This window comes from Pistacia vera, unplaced genomic scaffold, assembly GCF_008641045.1.
Source record: "Pistacia vera cultivar Batoury unplaced genomic scaffold, PisVer_v2 Contig160, whole genome shotgun sequence".
NCBI lineage: Eukaryota > Viridiplantae > Streptophyta > Magnoliopsida > Sapindales > Anacardiaceae > Pistacia > Pistacia vera.
Window position 1 is genome coordinate 1,103,000 of NW_022195685.1, and position 22,690 is coordinate 1,125,689.

Genomic DNA, 22,690 nt, shown 5'->3' on the forward strand with positions numbered 1-22,690 from the left:
TATGAAAATTTTCAGTTTATTTTCAAATGTCCACTAACACATAAAGGCACGGGACAAGATTAGAAGAAATAGATAACATGTGTTAAAGCCAGTGAGCATAAAAAATAAAACAACCCCTGAAGTGTCTTTCAAAAGCATGTGATGTAATAGCTGTAGTTAAATGTAATTTGGATTAAGAATTTTTGACATTCTAATTGAATTGAAATTTGGATGTAAAGCGATGTGTGTGCTTTATCTTTCTTTAGCTTTCAATAGATTGATTGTTTGAGAATTCTATAAGAATAGGTGATGCATGTTACACGTTTGAATGGTTATTAGTTTACAATCCAATAATCAAGATTGCTCTGTAATGGCGTCTTATTTTTGTCATTGACATGGATTACTCTGTAATGGTGTCTTGTTTTTCAATTGTAGGTATGGCCTCGAGAGACATTTCCTCAAGCACCCCTTCATTGGATGACGTCAACGATTATGTTACGGTAAGAACAGTCGATCGGCGTAACATTTATGGAAGCACATGTGGTATGGAGCAAAGCGTGAGTAGCCCCGAAAATGTAGAGGACAATGACAGGCCACTACAGAGGAAGAAGTGAGCAAAGACATCAGCTGTGTGATCAGAATTTAGGGAGGTGGTTCTCCCTGGTGGTACAAGGAAGGGAGAGTGCATTCATTGTAAAACAAAGTTGAAAATGATTGCCACTGGAAGCATAACACAATTCAATAGACATTTGAAAAGGTGTGCGAAGAGAACAGCTAACTTGAGGCAACAACAAATAAATTTCCCCCTTCCAGTTCTCAGGGTGGCTCTACTATCATACCTACTCTATGAGGCCAATTCAATATGCTGAAGATGAGGGACCTTATTGCACATTGGGTGTTGATGCATAAGCATCCGTTTTCTATTGTGAAAGAAAAGGAGTTGAACAACATGATGAAGTACGGGATTCCTCAATGGACTCCGATATCCCATAATACTTGTAAGAATTATTGTATGAGAGTGTTTGAAAATGAGAGGCAAAAGTTGTTAACCCTATTGAAGGGTGTTAGGAAGATAACTCTGACCATAAATCTATGGCATTCAGCAACTAGAGGATGGAATACATGGTCTTGACTGGGCATTTGATTGATGATAATTGGAAGTTTAATAGACGGGTGTTGAACTTTATTCATTTCCCTCTTCCCCGTTCTGGTGTTGCCATTGTTGATGCAATTTTCAAGTGTTTAATGGAGTGGGGAATTGAAGCTAAGGTTCACACAATCTCAGTGGATAATGCTTCAAGCAATGATGTTGTAGTAAAAGTGTTGAAAGATAATTTCCAAGCTACGAGGAAGCTCATATGTGGGGGCATGATGTTTCATGTGAGGTGTTGTGCACACATCTTGAACCTGGTTGTTCAAGATGGTCTTTATCATATTAGACACATTATTAAGGACATCCGTGATACTGTGGCATATATCAATTCATTGGAGAGTAGACTAAAGGTGTTTGTAGAGATTGTTCAGTAGCGGAGATTGCCATTTCGCAAGCTTATTCTTGATTGCAAAACGCAGTGGAATTCAACATATGATATGTTGACAACGGCAATGAAATTTAGGCATGTTTTTCCTTGTTTGAAGGAGAGGGATTTGAGTTATCATTATTATTCCAAGGTGGCGGATTGGGACAAAGTTGAGAAAATTTGTTCAATTTTAAAGGTGTTTAGTGGTGCATCGAATCTCATATCGGGGAGTGATTATCCGACATCAAACTTGTTTCTAAAACAAGTTTGTACAATCAAAATTATGTAGGATAGTAAGAGTCAGGATGGAGATGAGTTTATACAGTCCATGATTTGGAAAATGAAAGAAAAATTTAACAAATATTGGGGAGAATGTAATCTATTAATGGGTGTGGCTGCTATTTTGGATCTCAGACTGAAGATGAGGATAATTCAATAGGTGTTCCCTAAGATGTATCATGAGCGTGAAGCTCGAGCAAATATTGATGTTGTTCGAGATGCCTTGTATGAGGTATATTGGGAATATGTTGATGCCAATAAAGCATTGATTGCTGCCCGCGCTTCTGCATCTACAGTGGATAGTGTTGAGGTTGTTAGTGAGGGGTCGGGGGCAGCGGCAGAGAGGGCAGATGATTGGGATGATTTTAGTCAGTTTCTGGATGTGGTTGAGACGGTTGAGCCAACAAAATCAGAGTTAGACTGTTACCTGAGAGAGGGATGCCATAAATGTATCGGGGACCCTACAGCGTTTGATGCTTTGACGTGGAGGAAGGCTAATTCAACAAAGTTCCCTATCTTGTCTACCATGGCTCGTGACATATTAGCCATTCCTATTACTATGGTTGCTTCTAAGTCTGCTTTCAGCTCCGGCGGTAGGGTTATTGACACGTACCAATCGTCGTTGACTCCCAACACGGTGGAGATGCTCTTATGTGGATGTGATTGGAGCAGGACTTTGAATGGGGTGAAGAAAGGATATAAAGTAGGTTATATACTTATATTGAATATTGTTTTTATTAAATTTAGTTATTACTTTATATTTATACTAACTAAACCTCAATTACTCCTCCTTTGTCATTTTTAGGAAGAGCATCAACTGTTGGAGATCAACCTTCCTATCTCGTAAGTTCCTGGGATTCAGTGCATGGTTTGCCTATGGTAAGAGGCATGCATAGGTAAAAGTTTTATTCTTTTTGCTTTTGTTTCATGATTATACATATTTTTCTCTTGTCATAGTTACCTTAAAAAATACTTACTAAATTAAACATTTTATACAGACAGGGGGAAATTGTGGTCTTGGTCAAAGATAGGCCCACTGTAGACTACTGGTGGATAGTGATTTTGATTGGTGGACTGTATTTTCATATCTTGGAATGTTATTTGTATATATTCGGAACTGTTTTTTATTTTGTAAAGTAATAGGCATTTTGTAAAGTTCAAAACTGTCATAGTTAATTCAACATTTGATGTAAAGATGGAATGTTGTACGTAGGAAGACTATTGTAAAAAAGAGGAAATTGGCTCGAAAAGACCTGAAGAAATGGTGGTTTGATCGAGCCTTAACGAGCTCGAGCTCGAGCTCGATAGGGGCTTGCAAGCTCTAGTTCAAGTCTCAATTCTAAGGCTCTCCAGGCTCAAGCTCGATAAGCCAAAAGTTCGGCTCGTTTACAGTCCTACTTCACCTTATATATATATATTAGTCTTTGATTTGAAATAATTTAACGGTTGATAAATGAAAAGTTATAAACAGCTATTTTATGTGCCATTTTATTACATTTTCAACTGTTGGATTGTGATTTGTCAATGACTTGAAATTAGTGTCTCAAATTAAGTGTGTGTGTGTGTATATATATAACGCACACATGATTGATTACTATGTATATAAATCAAATCAATTTTTTCTTTGTGATGTGAAGATTCTGAAATTTGTATAGAAAAATAAATAAGTTATTAAAATTTTAAAATGATTTTGTAATAATTATTCACTTAAAACCACTCTATTATAATATTTTTTTTTTTTTTGGAGATTAATAATTGAATTATTGTAAAGAGAAGCGAACCATATGTAACACTTGAATTAAACATTATAATAGCGAACCATATATACAATTAGGAATTCGTTAAAAAAAAAAGGAACATACCTCGCTCAATTAATTCCCTGTTGATTTCCAAGTAATTAAGACGTAAATTTATAAATGGGAAGATCTAACACAGGTCGCCTGCTTGTTCAACGCTTGTCTTCAATAATTCTAAGATTTAAGATGAAAAACGTCGAGATTAGAATTATAATAGGATGCAAATTCCATCAAAATGCTAATTTACTTTTCTTAGAGAAAATTAAAAGAAAATGTACCTTAGCCTGATCAATGCCTATCCATTAACTAATGCCCTGTTGAATGTTTTTTGGATGGATTTTAATTTTGGCTTCAAAATAATTTTGAGGATTGAAAGAATACATATATATATATGGAACACATAGAGAATGATAGAAAATAAACTGCTAATTGTTTTTCTGCATTTAAATAAATAAATGCAGAAAAGGTAGTAAGATGCTAATTCCTTTTGAAAAGAAAAGTATAATTTGAAGCAAGGTATTGTCAGATAATTATATTAAGAATCAACAAAGCAAGGATGAGGGTTGACGAAGCAAAGAATATAAATCTTTTTATTTATAAAAGAATAATATATGCCATAAAGTAAAGCATATAGTCAATTTAAGAAGTTTAATACTAAAAGACAAAAGTTTTCGGATTTAAAAATTGTTTATAATTTACAAGTTTCAATTCAATTAAAATATTACAAAGAAAATTAGGTTTAGAGTTAAACTTACATGTAATTATAACTAGGTAAGTAATCAGATTTTAGAACAAAGCTTTGTATTGCCTTATATCCTTTTCTTGACTATTAATAAATCGATTTCTTCTGAGTGCTTAACTTTTCCATGAAATTCTGATAGACCTGCTAATACCATGGTTAAAAAACGATGTTTTTTGAAATTTTATCGTTCTTTTCCTTGAACGGAAAGCTTAGAATATATTGGACTTCACTCTTCTTGAAGAATACACAAAGCTATTTGACAAATTTTCAGGTGATTAATGGAGCATGTGATGGGACAAGACTCAGTGGCACCGAACAAGCCATTTTGACGAACAATGGTTTGATAAGAACAACGGTTATATGTTCCTTTGGAAATATGCCATCTGGGCAATTTGAACCCTTGTACAGACCAACAACTGTGCAAGTGCATCATCTATTAGCTAGAATTTGCTTATATCTTTTTGTAGATTAACTATTCTCAATCTATTATTTTTGTTTGAAAGGATGGGGAAAAATTAATGACTTTTTCCTACCCAAAAAATGGCTTAATGACTCAAACTTTTAAAATACCACTTTCCCACCCAAAATACAAATTCTGTTGATAATTCCCTTTAAATACAATAATATTGATTGCAAAGACAAAAATACCCCCACCAATTTCAATCCCTAATCGCCGCCGCACAAATTAAACTTTTGCGCGATTCTGGTCGACTCAACCACTAAAATTTGACCCTCTACCACCAAGCAAATCACCGACCATCCCTTTTAATAGCTCTAACAATTTGGACCGTGATAGCTCTCAATCGTTGACGATCGTGGTTCAATCCTTTCGTTGAATGGTCGTCGTCTGATGAACAGTGAAAACCAAGGTTAGGATGATGGGGCCTTTTAGAGAGGAGGTGTCGCTAATGCTACAGGTGGCTTCAAGTGGATTTTTGACAACCAAATCGGTCGAAATTTGGCTTGGAACCTCAATGGTTGCGCGAACAAAAAACCGGTGCTAGCTGGCAATTGGCCTGCTCGTGTGGTAGGAAATGAGGGGTTTTTGTGAGTGAAGGATGGGGAGCTGAGGGTGGAGTTGGCGCTGATCAACGGCACTAGAATCATGCCAAATCGCCTAAACGGCTTGATCGACGGTTAGGGTTCGGAAAGGTATTTGGCCAAAACGACAATATGACCATTCTACCCTCCTTTTAACTAGCTTTGACCATCTTGCCCTTCTTCACAACAAAAATTACTAATAGATTTGTGTTTTGGGTTGGAAAGTGGTATTTTAAAAGTCTGAGGGTGAGAAAGTGTCATTAAGCTATTTTTGGGTGGAAAAAGTCGTTTACTCGTGGGGATTGCCAGTCTCCACTATCAGTTTATGAAGCCATTGCTATGGCACATAGTGAAGTCTCCAACGAGTACTTAGTGCCATATAAGTTTTTCTATCTATATGATAGAAGAAATGTGAGTAATTGCATTGTTTGTTAAACCAATATTAGAACCCAAATATAGTTAGGCTCTCTTTTTTTTTTTTTTTTTTTTTTCTCTCTCTCCATTCTTTGGATTTTCATCTATCTGAGGTATGACAATATTGTTATTACTTCTTCATAGGTTGGCTTAGGGGGGCTATCTTTTGATGAAGGGAATTTTCAGTGTTTGGGTAACGTCTTAACCTTGAACATGTTTATATCAAAAGCCACAAGTTTTAATATTTCATTATTTAAGTTTTTTGGTATTTCGATACACAGATACACAATAATAGGGAGAAATTCTGCCACAGAAAAAACTAAGGATGTGATTGATGATAACACAGCTAATTCAAAGTCAGGATCACCTTGTTTTTCCAAATAAGAGTGAATGTCTTCATCTCCATTCCATTTTGTTTTTTATTTATTGTTGAATTTGTATTGATCTTGTTGGTGCAAGTTGTGTTGTTAGATTAAATGTTGCTATTGCATTCCAGCTTGATACATTTTTTATGGGTAAAACCTTCCCATTATATATATATATATTTAAAGCAAATTACATCATCAAACAAACTTTACATTAACATGCAAATGATGGTAATACATATGGTAGAAAATAAAAGAAGCATCAAATGATGAAAAAGAGTTGTAAGTGAAAGTAAAGGAGAAGAAACTTATTTAGGTGTTCATGGCATTGTCTATAATAATTGTTGTGAATCACTAAAATCAGGGAAATGTTAGATGTACAAAGAAATTTACAAAGATTGATGTGATAGGAAATGAACGAAAGAATGAATATGTGAGTTTGACTTTGTATTAACTCTTTCGTTTATTTCCTACCACATCACTTTGTATAGGAAATTTTTATAATTTTCTTTATACGTTTAGCATTATTGCTAAAATTAACCTAGTAAGTAAACCAAAGTTTTTTAAAAGTAATCCTCTCAACATAAATACTTTTATTTAAATAATTTCATACGATATTTCCAGTATCTACAAATGGGAGGAGCTATGCAGTTTATAACTTCGATAGTTTCCTCGAGGCCATTGACGATTCCCTACATCGTAATAACTTCAATAGTTAGTGTATTGGTGAATATTTTGTGCAATATGTTTGATATACAATCATTTAGGTGTGAACATTCTAAAGTTTTTAAGTGTTCCGGTTGCATCATAATATCCCAACTCCAATAAGCAAAGCATTCCAAAAATCAAATTTGTTGTGATGTGGCATTGATTTATACCTTAGTGAAGTCAGAATTATAACTTGGGTGGTCGAAGTTATATTGTTAAAAGCAAAGGGGCATTTGAGGAATTTCTAGATTGGGTTTTTATTGAATCTAACCTAAATTGGTTGGTCGATTGAGGGTGTGCTCCATTCTCGATCTTTCTCTCTTGGTTACAGAGAGAGAAAGTTTGTTACAAATGGTGAACTGGAACTTGAAGATCGTTGATGGGATCAAAAGGTGTTGGTAGGTTTAGTTTGTTTTTCTGATTCCTTCTCTTTGTGTATAAAAATGTCCATTAACTTCTGGTTTTTGATATGTATGAGAGGTGAGAACATCTAGGTCTTCGGGTGTATTACATAGGGGTTTTCTCAGGATTCTTGTAAAGAGAGAGGTGCAATCTCTATAAGGTTCCTTTTCTCATAGTGAAATTTTTCTTATTGCCTTGAAGAGTGGATGTAGGTAATCGATGATTACCGAACCACTATAATTCCTTGTATACAGCTTCTCTTCTGTCTTTTATTTTAGTTATTTACTTGTGTGTTTGCTACTGATTAGAAACTTAGGTTTGCACATTTTGTTTATGCAGATAATCTCATGTTCAACAAGTGGTATCAGAGCTAGGTTTATTCTAGGTTGTGAGATTATTTTTCGAATTTGTGGTTGTCTAGGGTTTAGATATGAAATTATAGTTGCGATTTCTTGATCAGGGTTTCTCCAAGTTTGAGTAGTTTGGGGCTTTCACACTCTAGTAACTGTGAGGTTTAGGAATCTAGACATGTCTAAGTTTGAGGTAGAAACATTCACAGGGGTAACAATTACGGGTTATGGAAGATGAAGATAAGGGTTGTCTTAATTAAGGATGGGTTGTCTGCTACTTTGGAGGGTGATGATAGCTTACCAGAGTCTCTATCCGAGAAGGAGAAAAAATATTTTTTAGATAAAGCTCATAGTACTCTAATTCTAGGTATGGGGGATAAAGTCCTAAGAGAGGTTAAGAAAATGACCACACTAGTAGGGATTTAGGAGAAACTAGACTCTTTATACCTGTCAAAGTCTTCTCCTAATAGACTAGTTTTAAAACAAAAATTTTTTAGTTTTAAAATGGATGAAAACAAATCATTAGGAGAAAATATGAATGAATTCATGAAGTTATTATAAGATCTAGAAGGTCTTAGTGTTAAAGTTGAAGATGAGGATCAAGTTGTGATACTTATTAATTCACTACCCAAAATGTTTTTAAATTTCGTTCACATACTTAAATATGGTAGTCAAACTCTCAATCTAGATGAAGTAGTAGTAGCCATTAGTGCTAAGGATGTTGAGTTCAAAAAAAAGGGTAAGCTAGATAGATAAGGGCTTAATATCAGAGGTAGATATGAGAAGAAGGTGTTTAAGAAAGATCACTCTAGGGGTAGATCTAGTCCAAATCTAAGTTTGTGAGGAAGTGCTTCCATAGTCATAAGGAAGGGTATTTCAAGAAAGATTGTCTAGATAGAAAGAAGAGGTTAAGAGAAAAAAAGGCTAATGACAATGTAGATATAGCCTCTGATGGATATGAAAGTTCTAATGTCATGATAGCTTCTGATAGAGAATCTGACTTTGAGTGGATTTTAGCTTCTGGATGTACCTTTTACATGACTCCAAATAGGAGTATTCTGATGAATTATAAGAAGTTAGAATCAGGCAAGGTTCTAATGGAGAATAATGCAGTATGTAATGTCTTAGGCATTGAAGATGTTAAGTTAAACCTTCATGATGGCAGTTCAAGAGTTCTTACAGAAGTTAGGTTTATACCTGAGTTGAAGAGGAACTTAATCTCCTTAGGCAACTTAGACTCAAATGGGTTTAGTTATAAGGCTCAAGGTGGAGTCCTTAAGGTTACTAAAGGATCTCTAGTAGTAATGAAATGAGAGAAAAAGAATGGTTTATATGTTCTAAGTGGATCAATTGTTACTGGAACAACAACAGTGACTTCACAGAAGCCAAATAAGACTTCTATATGGTACAAAAGATTGGCACACATTAGTAAGAGAGGCTTGATAGAGTTGAGTAAGCACAATGTCTTAGGAGGGGATAAAATAGAGAAACCGTACTTCTGTGATCATTGTGTTTATGGAAAAATGAGTAGAATTAGATTTAATGTTGGAAAACATTGTTCTAAATCTATTTTGGATTATATTCACTCTGATGTGTGGGGGCCTACAAAGTATCCTTCTTTGGGAGGCTATAGATTCTTCATTACTATTATTGATGACTTTTCTAGGAAAGTCCAGATCTATTTCTTGAAGAATAAAGGAGAGGTCTTTAGGAAATTCAAAGAATGAAAGGTTACGATAGAAAATCAAACTGGGAAGAAAATTAAGAAACCGAGAACAGATGATGGGTTAGAATTTATCAATGAAGAGTTTGATAGTTTGTGCAGGGAAAATGGAATTCTGAGGCATAAAACAGTAAGGCACACACCCTAGCAAAATGGCCTAGCAGAAAGAATGAATAAGACTATTTTAGAGAAAGTCAAAAGCCTATTATCTTGTGCTAAACTACCCACCAGATTCTGGGTAGAGGCTGCCCACACTGCTGTTTATTTAATAAATAGAATACCTTCCTCAGCCATTGATTTCAAAACACCAATAGAGAAATGGTCTGGACATTCTGCCAATTATAGTAACCTAAGAGTTTTTGGCTGTACTATGTTTGTGCATGAAAAATCTGATAAGTTACAACCATGGGCTATTAGGTGCATTTTTCTAGGTTATCCTAATGTAATAAATGGGTACAAATGTTGGGATACAGTAGAAAAAAGGTGCATTGTCAGCAGAGATGTTAAATTTAATGAGGATGAACTGGGTGGTTTGAGTAAAAAAGAGAGTGATTGTACAAGTAGGACATAGGTGATTAACCTGGACCTAGGTGGAGAAGTTTCAAACCTTAATAATCCTCATTCAGATTTTCAACAAGAAAACTCTCAAACTCAGGTGGATGAACATAGCTTAGATGATAATGAGGTTGATGAAAATGATTTGCAAAATTATAAATTAGCTAGAGAGATAGAGAAAGAAGGCAAATCAGACTACCCGTAGATACTTACATGCTGATATGGTTGCCTTTGCCCTTCAAGTTGCTGAAGAGATTGATGAGGAACCTAGAATAGTTAAGGAAGCCATGAATAGTAGAGATTTTAGACAGTGGAAACTGGCCATGCAGGAAGAGTATGATTCCTTAATAAAAAATCAGACTTGGGTTCTAATTTACAAACCTGAAAGTAGTAGGGTTGTTAAATGTAAATGGGTTTTCAAAAGGAAGAAAGGTATGCCAAAGGTAGAAGCACCTAGGTTTAAAGCTAGGTTAATGACAAAAGGCTTCACACAGGTTGAAGGGGTTGACTATAATGAGATTTTCTCACCAATTGTGAGATATACAACTATTAGAATCCTTTTACCCTTGATAGCTCAGTTTGGTTTGGAATTAGAGCAATTAGATGTCAAAAAATCATTCTTAAATGGTGATTTAGAAGAGAAAATTTTGATTGAGCAGCCTGAGATGTTTGAAAAGGGGTCCAAAAACCAAGTCTGTCTTCTAAAAAAAATCCTTGTATGGGTTAAAACAATCACTTGGCAGTGGTATAAAAAGTTTGATAATTTTATGGTAAGTGCTGGTTTTGTTAGAAGTAGCTTTGATGGTTGTTTCTATTTCAAATGTTTGTAAGGTGAATGTTATATCTACCTGACTTTGTATGTGGATGATATGCTTCTAGCCTATAAAGATTCTTCTGAAATTGTTAGATTTAAAGGAGAAATGAGTAGGCAGTTTGAAATGAAAGATTTGGGGCAAGCTACAAAGATCCTAGGTATGAATATTGAAATGGATAGGAGAACTGGAAGACTTGTGTTATCTCAGAAAGAATATGCTAAAAAAAAATCATAAGGAAGTTTAACATGTATGATTGTAAACCTGTTAAAACACCTTTAGGTCAGCATTTTAAACTAAGTGCAGTCTAGTGTCCAGAAATAGAAGAAGAAAAGAGGGAAATGGCCTGCATTCCTTATGCAAATGCAATAAGGAGCCTGATGTATCTGATGATCTGTACAAGACCAGATTTGGCCTTTGCAGTCAGTTCTGTAAGTAGATTTATGAGTAACCTTGGAAAGAGTCATTGGGAAGCTGTTAAATGAATTATCATATGTTAGGGGTACACTGTCCATTGGTATTATTTACAGTAGAGGGCAAAATTAGGTGAATCTTATTGTAGGGTGTGTTGATGCTGATTATGCTAGAAATGTAGACAATAGAAAATCCATGACTGGTTTCTGTTTTTCTATATGGGATAATTTGGTTTGCTGGAAGGCTAACTTATAGGCTATAGTTACTTTATCAACTACAGAGGCAGAATATGTTGAAATTACAAAGGCAATAAAAGAATCAGTGTGGCTCAAGGGAATGCTTGATGAGATGAGACTAAATCAGCAGCAAGGTCCATTTAAAAGTGACAGTCAAAGTGCAATTTTCTTGTGCAAAAATCAAGTCTTTAATGAGAAGTCAAAACACATCGATGTTAGACTCCATTTTATCAGGAATTTGATTGAAGACAAAGTCATCAAGGTGGAGAAGATTCCTGGAAAAGAAAACCCAGCAAATATGTTCACCAAGGCTGTTTCTTTGGACAAGTTAAGGCTCTTTAAGAGCCTATTGCATATTGAAGAAAGTTAGAGACAGATTTCCAGGGCAGTGAAGAATGACAAAAATCAAATACCAAGGTGGAGATTTGTTGTGATGTGGCATTGATTTATGCCTTAGTGGAAGTCATAATTATAACTTGGGTGGTCAAAGTTATATTGTTAAAAGCAAAGGGGCATTTGAGGAATTTCCCGATTGGGATTTTTATGTAAACTAACCTAAATTGGTTTGGTTGATTGTGGGTGTGCTCCATTCTCGATCTTTCTCTCTTGGTTACAGAGAGAGAAAGTTTGTTACAAATGGTTGAGTTGGAACCTTGAAGATCGTTGATGGGATCAAACGATGTTGGTAGGTTTAGATTGTTTTTCAGATTCCTTTCTCTCTGTGTATAAAAATGTCCATTAACTTATGGTTTTTGATATGTATAAGAGGTGAGGAACATCTGGATTTTTCGGGTGTATTATAGAGGGTTTTTCTTGGGATTCTTTATGTAAAGAGAGAAAGCTGCAATCTCTGTAAGGTTTCATTTTCTCATAATGAAATTTTTTTTACTGCCCTGAAGAGTGGATGTAGGTAATTGAATTGATTACCGAATCACTATAATTCCTTGTGTATAGCTTCTCTTATGTCTTTTATTTTATGTTATTTACTTGTGTTGTTTGCTACTGATTAGAAACTTAGGTTTGCACATTTTGCTTTATTCGGATAATCTAATGTTCGACAACATTCTTTCTTATTTTAGGTAAATTGATGGGTAGCTTGATTTACCTAATAATATTTTTTTATTATTAGAAATAACATATTTTTATTAATTCAATTAAAAAGATTACGAAGAAAACTTTAGCTTTAGACTCAAAATTAGAAAACAAACCCTTTCACATAAACAAATATATCAATTTAAATGAGCAATTACAAGCCATTTTATCAATTCATATTAAAAATAAGAAAAGAAAAATATAAGTTTCCTAAAACTGTTTAAAAACCCATCCATTGGTAGCCCAATGATAAGGGTGAACCAATGGGGTTGCACATGAGCTCAACCCACAATTCTAGGTTAGATTTCCTACAATGTATTATCTTTATCTATGATTTACTTTGGGGGTTGTGGCGGTAGGTTGTATGTGATAACCTCTCTTGAGGATTAAAAAAAATGTTTTTCAATTTAAAATGACACATTTCTTATATAAATATTTATAGACGTACGAAGAACTAACTAGAAATAAATTAGATAGCATTTACAGCAAGTTCCATATTTCAAATTGACCCATTAAAGAAAAAATTCCAAATTTTCTTGCCTATTTCCATATACAAACAAAAATATTTACTGATCGCTTCTTCTTGTTTCAATTATGGCCATAAAATTTTGAACGGTTTACAAGTTACTAGATTATGTTGTTATTATTATTGACCAACCACAGATATTTAATATATGTAGCTGTCTTTCTCACGGAGTTCGTGGGCCAGCCCATGGGCCCTCAATCCTTCAACATGTGGATCTCTAATGGGCTTTAATTGTCTCTTCTAGATTAAATGGGACCCATTTCTCATGACCTGGGGCTTCTTCTCCCAACAGAATATAGCTGATGAGATGGGCCTCACTCTTCGAGATTCAGTCAATCAATTATCCAGTCTTTTTTTCACTGAACTTCTTTAATTTTAAAAATTATGGTAATTGAAATTTGATTATTGATTTATTTATCATATCAAAGGAAAAAAAAAAAAAAAACTGAAGTTAATTCTAAGCAACCATTTGATAAAACTTCTATTGCAAACCGAACTGAATTAATAATTAACATTAAAAAGCAAATTTATTTATGTTTTTTTTAAGCCTACTGCCTACTGATGAAACGGTTCCGTTTTACCTCCTATCAACTATCAAGTCAACGGATTTTCATATATGTTTTTTTAATCTTGTAAATCTGTCTTTCTTATGTGGACTTCATTTCTCATCCCCAGATTCTCAAATCATCATTGAAAACCAAACGAACAATAATCCTATACACAATAACATAGGTTCATAATCTACAACCTCATGTACCAGAACCAATAATAAGCCGTGAATATATGGATTCAATACATCAATTCCACCGTCCATTGTATGATCTGAAACTAAGAACGATGTATTGCATTAACACCAAATCATCCACCTAATCACCTGGTATTTAAGCCGATTTCTCTCCAAATTCCAAGTTAGAGAAACAGATCCAGTTTAGTCTTGAAATTGACGGCCATGCGTCAACTGGGTCTCATTAATTGTATCATAAACTCTGTCTTAACATTATGTTTTCTTTTTCTCTATCTATTCTGTTGGATTTTCATCTATTCGACTTATGACATATATTTTTATTTACTACTTCTGTGAGCTGGCTTAGGGGGGGTTATCTATCAATGAAGGTCAATTATCAGTTCTAGATAACATCCTTAACTTTTAATATGTTTATATCAAAAGCCACAAGTTTTATAATTTCATTTATTTCAATTTTTTGGTATTTTGATACATAGATACACGACAGTAGTGAGATAAATTTAACTACGGAAAAAAACTAGGGATGTGATTCGATCTGCAAAGCTAATTCAAGGTCAAGATTGCCTTGTTTTGCCAAATGAGAGTTGATATGCTTTCTTACAAAATTAAGTTTCATCTTTCATTCCCCTTTTTTTATTTGATTTGTCGTAATTTGTATTGATTTTCTTGGTGCAAGCTGTGTTGTTGGATTAAATGTTGTTTGTATTCGTTTGACCATCTTTTGCTATTGCATTTTGACTCCTCCAAACACTTTCAATGGTAAAACCTTCACACATTTGTTTCTTCGTAGTACAATAATAATAATAATAATAATAATAATAATAATAATAAGAGACGCAAAGTGAAAGTGAAAGAAAACTTACTTTTAAGTGTTCGTGACACTGTCTAGAATAATGGTTGCATAATTTACATTCTCTCTGTGCATTACAGATAGCTACGATAGACATTAATTCAGTAAGTAATAATCCTGCAAAGATTCTTACACTTCTAAAGACTTGTCATAAATTGCTCTTAATTGTTTTTTGTCCGTTGATGGACCATAAATGTTAAGCCAAAGTTGTTATTAAGAGAGGCCCTTAATTTATTTCAAACTTAATATCTAATTAAACAAAGAACCATTAATATAAATTCCAGCAGGCATCTCTTTCATGAAGCGTGTATTAAGATCAAGATGTCTGAGATGTACCAACATCTCTAGTCCATCAGGAATGGCTGTAATACCCGTCCCACCAAGATCCAACTTCTTCGAAGCCCCAAGTTTTGCCAAATTAAGAAGGCACATGTTGTAGACCCTCACAACCCTTGAGCAACAATGCAGTGAGTTTTACCAAGCCAGAAAGAGAATTTGGCAGATTTCTGATACTATAACAATGAGAAAGATCAAGAACCTTAAGCTCAACCATGAGAGTAAAGACAGAGTCATCAATCTCTTCTTATCAGTATAGAAGACAACTTGTTGAAGTTCAATATACTGATAGCTGCTGTACGCATGGTTGAGTTTGTAATATTGGAAATATAGAAGAGTTGTGTTTGTAAAACAAAGTAAAAGGATAATAAAGAAACGATGAAGTTTTAGGCTTGTGTAATATAACAGAATATCTATTATATAAGTCATCGTTCTCCTCTGTAACAAATTAACAAAAACATAATATACATTCACGTGGTTCTTGTGAATCGTTAACCCGCCTTTTTTTCTCTGTTTTCATTTCTTGTTTTTCCAGACCTTTCTTGTTTTCTTGATAAAAACTTTCATGGTATCAGAGCTATAGGTAAACGTCAATGGCTCAAGTGATTCCTGAATCCTCTAATGTCACTTCAAAATCAGAGATAGAACAAACATGTGCTGGAACAGGAGTCAATTCCAGTATACAGTCATCGCTTCCTACGGTTTCAGTAAAGCTTGGGGAAAAGAATTACAGTCACTCGCGTTCTCCAAGTCTTCCAGCACTTGCATCTCATAATCTTGATGGATTTATAACTGTTGAGAAAATATGTCCACCTATGCTTGTTATTGAAAAGTCTAATAATTCTGAAGATATTATAAAACGGCCAAACCCTAAGTATTTTAATTGGAAACGAACTGATCAATGTTTCGTAAGCTGGTTGTTTTCGTCAATATCTGAAGCTATGTTTAGACATGTAGCAAAGTGTGTGAGCTCTTATGAAATTTGGAACACCTTGGAGTTAGATTTTCAGTTTATCTCAAAGGCTAGGACTCTACATCTAAGAAACTTGTTACAAACTACTAAGAAAGATTCATCTAGCATCAACGAGTATGTCTTGAAAATGAAAGAGTTAGGAGATGAGCTGGTAGCTAGTGGTGTTAATCTCAGTGATGAGGAGCTTTTGTTGTATATTCTAGACGGTCTTGGTCCAGAGTATGATGCAGTGGTTGCTAACTTGACTTACAACAGTAGTACAGCAAGTATTCAAGAGGCTCAATTTATGCTTCAGAAGCATGAGATAAGACTGGAACGACAGCACAATAGTCTGACCAATTTTCATGAACAAATGACATATGCTTTATTTACTGCTAGACAAGAATCCAGTAACTCACGTGCACCTATATCTAATCTTGTAATGAGTACAACACCTGAACTTAAGCCACTGCCATCCAACTATCCTCAAATATCAAGCTATAGTTATTAGTCTGGTACTAATAATCGCACTACAGTAGGAGCACCGAGTTATTCTATAGGAACAGGTGTTGAGTTTAGGAATAATAGTCCTCATAACCATCAAGTTTTTGGTAGACCTTACCACTTCCCTAATGCACAACAGTTCTTTACTAGAGGTGCTCAACTGAATAACAATCCAATAAGGGGAAGAGGTAGAGGTAGAGGGTTTTTCAAATGAAAATTAATGTGTCAAGTGTGTGGGAAAACAGGACACTCTGTCGTACAATGCTATCACCTGTTTGATCAAGAGTATTAGGGGTTTGTTGGTCCAAACTATGGTTCTCAACCAAACTATGGTTCTCAACCACAACCAATTGGCTACACTTCATCTGTTCCTCCTTCAAATGTCTCTAATGAAGGTTTTAATACTCCAGCTCAGGCTTTGTTTGCAAATGCATCCAATCATGTCAACTTTCCTGGTTACACATCCAATAATCCACAAGTGCAGAATCCTTCCTTTTTTGGTTTGTTTCATGATCAATCTGCATCTGGAGGTCCACCAATACAGAACAATTCTGTAGGTTTCTATCCATCAACTATAGGAAATCAATTCTCGGCTGTACCTACTTATCATAACATCAACCTTGATGCCTCTGGTAATCTGCCATCGCAAAATGTCAAAGATATTTTCTCTGGTTCAGCTTCTCATCTGCAGCCTATAGCTACTTCACAAACACTACGTGATCAGTCATGGTATATGGACTCTGGAGCTTCCAATCACATGGTAGCTGATGGATCCAACTTGATGGTTAAGTCCAATTATCCTGGAAATTCCAAGGTGCAAGTAGGTAATGGGGAAGCTATTCCAATTACACAAACAAGTATGTTATTGATTCCCTTTTTTGATACTTATAGATTGATTCATCTTAGAGACATTCTATGTGTTCCCAAAATTGCAAAGAACTTGCTAAGCATCTCACAAATAACTAGAGACAATAATGTTATTGTGGAATTTCATGCCGATTGTTGTTTGGTAAAGGACAAAAGTAGTAGAATGATATTGCTTCATGGCACTGTTAAAGATAGACTGTATCAATTTGAACTTTCTCATGCTATCACCTCTACTCCACAATTCACTGGTTCTACTGCTGCTGTGTTTCTGTCCTCATCAGAAATTGTTGATAATAATAAAGCTGCTCTAGATTCAAATGTGGCTAGTTGTTAGTCTACTACTGTATGTAATGCTGCTGAAGAATTGAATAAAGTTGCTGCAGTTTCTGTTTCAAGTACTGATACTAGTGAGAGTGTCTCTGAATCAAATAATGATGTTCTTAGCCTTATTGGTGCATGTTATACTACTGCAAAATTAAATAAATCTGCTGTATGTAATGCTGCTGAAGAATTGAATAAAGTTGGTGTAGTTTGTGTTTCAAGTATTGATAATAGTGACAATGTTTCTGAATCAAGTAATGAGGTTCTTAGCTCTACTGGTGCATGTTATACTGCTGCAAAATTAAATAAATCTGCAAGTGTAGACTTACTTTTGCTATGGCATGCAAGGTTAGGACACCCCAATAGTCGAACTCTTCATGTTGTGCTAGACAAATTGGATGTAAAACAACAGTTGCAATGCAATAACAGTTTTTTTGTGAGGCTTGTCAGTATGGAAAACTTCAACAATGTCATTTTCCTGCATCTTCTTCCAAAGCAACAGTCCCTTTAGAGTTAATTCACTCTGACCTATGGGGACCAGCTCCTACCACATCCAAAGAAGGCTATAAATACTATATTATCTTTGTTGATGACTATAGTCGTTTTACATGGATATATCCTTTAAAACTCAAGTCTAAAGCTTACACAGCCTTTGTCCAATTTCATTGTTTTATAGAGAAGCAATTAAACCACAAAATAAAGGCATTGAAAACTGATTGGGGAGGTGAATTCAGAGCTTTTACTAGTTATCTTTAACATCATGGAATCCTATTTAGACACCCTTGTCCATATCTCCACCAACAAAATGGAAGGGTGGAGAGAAAGCATAGATCCATCACCGAATTTGGTCTCTCACTCTTGGCTCATGCTGGGATGCCATTAACTTACTGGTGGGCTGACTTTAGTACAGCCACCTACCTTCTTAATAGACTACCAACATCAGTCCTTGATTTTGCATCTCCGTATGCTGTCTTGTTCAATAAAGAGCCTGACTATAGTGAACTCAAAGTGTTTGGTTGCAGTTGTTACCCTTATCTCAGGCCCTATAACAAGCACAAATTTGCGTTTCACACAGAAAAATGTGATTTTCTTGGTTATAGCCTCATCCACAAAGGTTACTTATGCCTAAACTCAAAGGGTCGAATTTATATTGTCAGGCAAGTGAGATTTAATGAGCATGATTTCCCTTTCAAAAGTGGCTTTACTTCTGAAAATGTGACACTGACAGACAGTGAGTCTATGGTTGCAAGTTCACCTTCCTCATCCTGGAGCCTTCCACTAAATCCAGTAGGTTTGTTTGAAGTACCAGTGGTCTCACATGAGTTGTCAGGTTCTAATCCAACAGGTGATTCCTTAGAGTATAATGACATTTCTACCTTGCCCTCTTTAGCAACTACTGCAGCAGCATCAGGTCCACTTAGTCTTACTTCTAAGCATAATTTAAACTCTTCTGCAACTACTGACCAATCTGGTGAAACCATGGTTAAGCATAATGTATTTCCTGCAATAGCATCAGTTCCAAATAACCCTCCGTCTGAGCCTAACTTACATTCTTCAGCAGCTTCTGTCCATTCTACTGAGGACGTGTTTGAACATAATTTGTCTTTTCCAAGAACTTCAGCTCCTAATCATTTTACTTCTGATCTGGTTCCTATTGATTCAAATTTAGCCTTGAATGTACACCCTATGCTAACCAGGTCAAAGACTGGTACTAGATCTGTCCAAAGGCATGTTGCTTATCCAACTGTGCTGTCCTCAACTACTATTTTGCCAGAACCTAGATCAGTTACTGAGGCACTAAAAATTCCAGAATGGAGACAAGTTGTGTCTTCTGAGTATCAAGCCTTGTTGAAAAATGATACATGGGAGTTGGTTCCATATGAAGAAGGAATGAATGTTGTTGGAAGTAAGTGGGTTTTTAAGACCAAAGTGAACTCTGATGGTACCCTCCAAAAATATAAAGCCAGGCTGGTAGCCAAAGGCTTTCAGCAGACTCTTGGACTGGACTATTTTGACACCTTCTCTCCAGTGGTTAAAGCAGCTACTATTAGGGTAATGTTGTCCTTGGCAGTTCATCAAAGTGGGATATTCAGCAGCTGGATGTGAATAATGCATTTTTAAATGGTGAGCTAATAGAAAAAGTCTTCATGCTACCTCCGGAAGGGTACTCTGAGTTTGAATCACATAAACATAATTCACAGCAAGTGTGTAGATTGCAAAAGGCATTATATGGCCTTAAGCAAGCTCTTAGAGCTTGGTTTGATAAACTCAAATCTGTGCTGATTGGTTGGGGTTTTGCTAATTCAATATCCGATGTCAGTCTCTTCTTTTATAAACAAGGTTCTACTATTATGTATTTACTTGTGTATGTGGGCAACATATTGGTGACTGGAAATGATAATCATCTGATTTCCAAACTAATAGCAGATTTGAATGTTACGTTTGCTCTAAAGACATTGGGTTTAGTTCAATATTTTCTAGGCTTTGAAGTCAATCGAAACTCATTAGGTTTACTTCTTACACAGACCAAATATGCTCAAGATTTACTCACAAAGGCAAGGATGGCAGACTCTAAGCCTTTTTCTACACCGATGGCCACTGGTTTCAAACTTGGTTCAACAAATAGTAAAGTGTTTGATCATCCCACTCTATATAGAAGCATTGTCGGGGGGTTACAATATTTGACTTTGTCCAGGCTAGACCTTGCATTTGTTGTAAATAAACTTAGTCAGTATTTACAGTAGCCCACTAAAGTTCATTAGACTGCTTGTAAACGTGTTTAATGATATGTAAAAGGCACTCTGATATATGGTATTCTTTTCACCAGGAAAAAGGTTTTTGCCTTGGAAGCATTTGTTGATGCAGATTAGGCTAGAGATGAAATGGATAGACATTCTACCAGTGGATATACTGTCTGCTTAGGAGGAAATCTTGTTCAGTGGTCTTCTAGGAAATAAAAAGTAGTTTCTTTATCTTCAACTGAGGCTGAGTATCGGTCAGTTAGCCAGGCTGCCACTAAAGTAGTGTGGATTCAAAATTTGTTTAAGGAACTTGGCATTCAAATCAGTAACATTCCAGTTATTTGGTGTGATAATATGAGTGCTGAAGCACTCTCATCTAATCCTGTTTTTCATGCTTGGACAAAGCACATTGAAATTGATGTGCATTTTGTCCGAGAGTTGGTTACAAGACGATTGTTGGTGGTTCAATAAATTGCTTCATAATGTCAAATGGTATATATATTAACCAAAGCACTTCTTAGTTCTCGATTTGCTATGCTCCGGGACAAGCTAAATGTTACAGATGCTTTACCAAGTGATGACACTAGTGCTAATACTGAAGTCTCTAAATGAAGAACTCTAATTAACTAAGTTCATGAAACAGGTGATATGACAGAAGTGCTACTCTGTTTTTCGTGTTCAATTGCTGGAAATATAGTCTTGGCAGAATTAGAAGTGACAAGCTTGAAGAATGTTTAGTTTACGGGAGGATAGTAGTTTATGAAGTCAACTTGGGAGTGTTAGTTACAAGGTGTTCATGAAAAGGTAATATAAAGGAAGTGTCACTAGTATTACTCTCTTTTTCTATATTTTTTGTGATCAAATGCGGGAAGTATAGTACTAATAGAATTAGGAGTGGAAAGCTTGAAGAATGTTTAGTTTACGGGAGAATATTAGTATAAGAAGTCAGCTTGGTATTGGTAGTTGAAGGAAGGCCGTTCAGTTTACGGGAGGATATCAGTATAGAAGACAGCTTGTTGAAGTTCAGTGTACTGATAGTTGCTGTACGCATGGTTGAGTTTGTAATATTGGAAATATAGAAGAGTTGTGTTTGTAAAATAAACTAAAAGGATAATAAAGAAACGATGACGTTTTAGGGTTGTGTAATATAACAGAATATCTATTATATAAGTCATCGTTCTCCTCTGTAACAAATTAACAGAAACATAATATACATTCACGTGGTTCTTGTGAATAGTTAACCCGCCTTTTTTCTCTGTTTTCATTTCTTGTTTTTCTAGACCTTTCTTGTTTTCTTGATAAAAACTTTCACTTCTAAATATTTATTATCTTGCAAAAGCAAGGTCGAGAGTGCTGCGAACTTGGGAAGTGTCATATCTAAGCGAATTTTTGAAATCTTGTTGCGCATTAAAGAAACCTTATGAAGATCTTCAGTCCATTTATGGTCAGTCGGTAGCTCTCTCGATTGCATCCCAACTTTTACCAGATATCGAGGACTCTGACGAGTAATGTACAATGCCGTGTCTCTCATTAGATCATGCATCTTTACACAATTCCCATCATCCCTTTCTAACAAACAATTTCTTTCTAGTCTCTTCAAATTAGCATGGCCTTTGTTATACAGAGCTTTTCTACTCTACAATTCATCGATAAATCCTTCAACAATCCAATGTTCTATCAACTCCTCTTTGTCAATTGCAAAATCTTCAGGATATAAAGCACAATATAAGAAGCAATGTTTGATTTTTGGATCTCTCAAACGATCGTAACTAAATTTCAAACGTTCAAGTACCTTCTCTACCATATTCTCAACACTTGCTATACATGCTTTCAATTCATTTAATGCATTCTCCCATATATGAACATCACACTCTCCTTTCATGGTGCTGGCCAGCGTAACAATCGCTAGAGGCAAACCATCACATTGCTTCACAGTTTGTTTCAAAGTTGATTGTAAAGTGGGAATATCCAAAAGCTTAGATCCAACTTTGTTCAAGAATAAATCGAATGCCTCCATTTCTGACAGTGGCTCAACTTTGATTTCCTCACAACCCTTGGATGGAGCCACCTCCATAGAACGGGTTGTTAAAACCAATTTGCATCCATCCATTACAGTTGGTTTGGGGATTCCAACTTCCTCTATAGATATTTCCTTCCACACATCATCTAAAATTAGCACATCTCTTTTTTTTCCTTTCAACATCTTTTGTAACACTGCAGCCCACGTGATTATATCATTATGTTTCGACAAATCTTCACCCAGTTCAGTTGCAATGTCTCGTTGCAATTTAAAACATCATACTCCTTGGATACGGTTGCAATAATTACTTTATCAAATTTATTTCTTTCTTCCAAGATTATAAATGTGCTTCATGATGGTTGTTTTTGTTATGCAACGGAAACATAAATTCTAATGCTAG

At 35.2% G+C, this 22,690-nt stretch overlaps 1 protein-coding gene across 1 annotated transcript; it reads right to left on the minus strand.

The window, feature by feature from the left end:
- Positions 1–21,906: 21,906 nt before the first annotated feature.
- On the minus strand, positions 21,907–22,473 carry LOC116125100 (probable disease resistance protein At1g61300). The gene has a single exon (XM_031410824.1). It carries the CDS (start codon positions 22,471–22,473, stop codon positions 21,907–21,909), a length of 567 nt encoding a protein of 188 aa, XP_031266684.1.
- Positions 22,474–22,690: the final 217 nt, after the last annotated feature.

Excerpts from the sequence above, each read along its gene's own strand:
- LOC116125100 (XM_031410824.1), bottom strand. The coding sequence starts at position 22,473 with ATGTTGAAAGGAAAAAAAAGAGATGTGCTAATTTTAGATGATGTGTGG.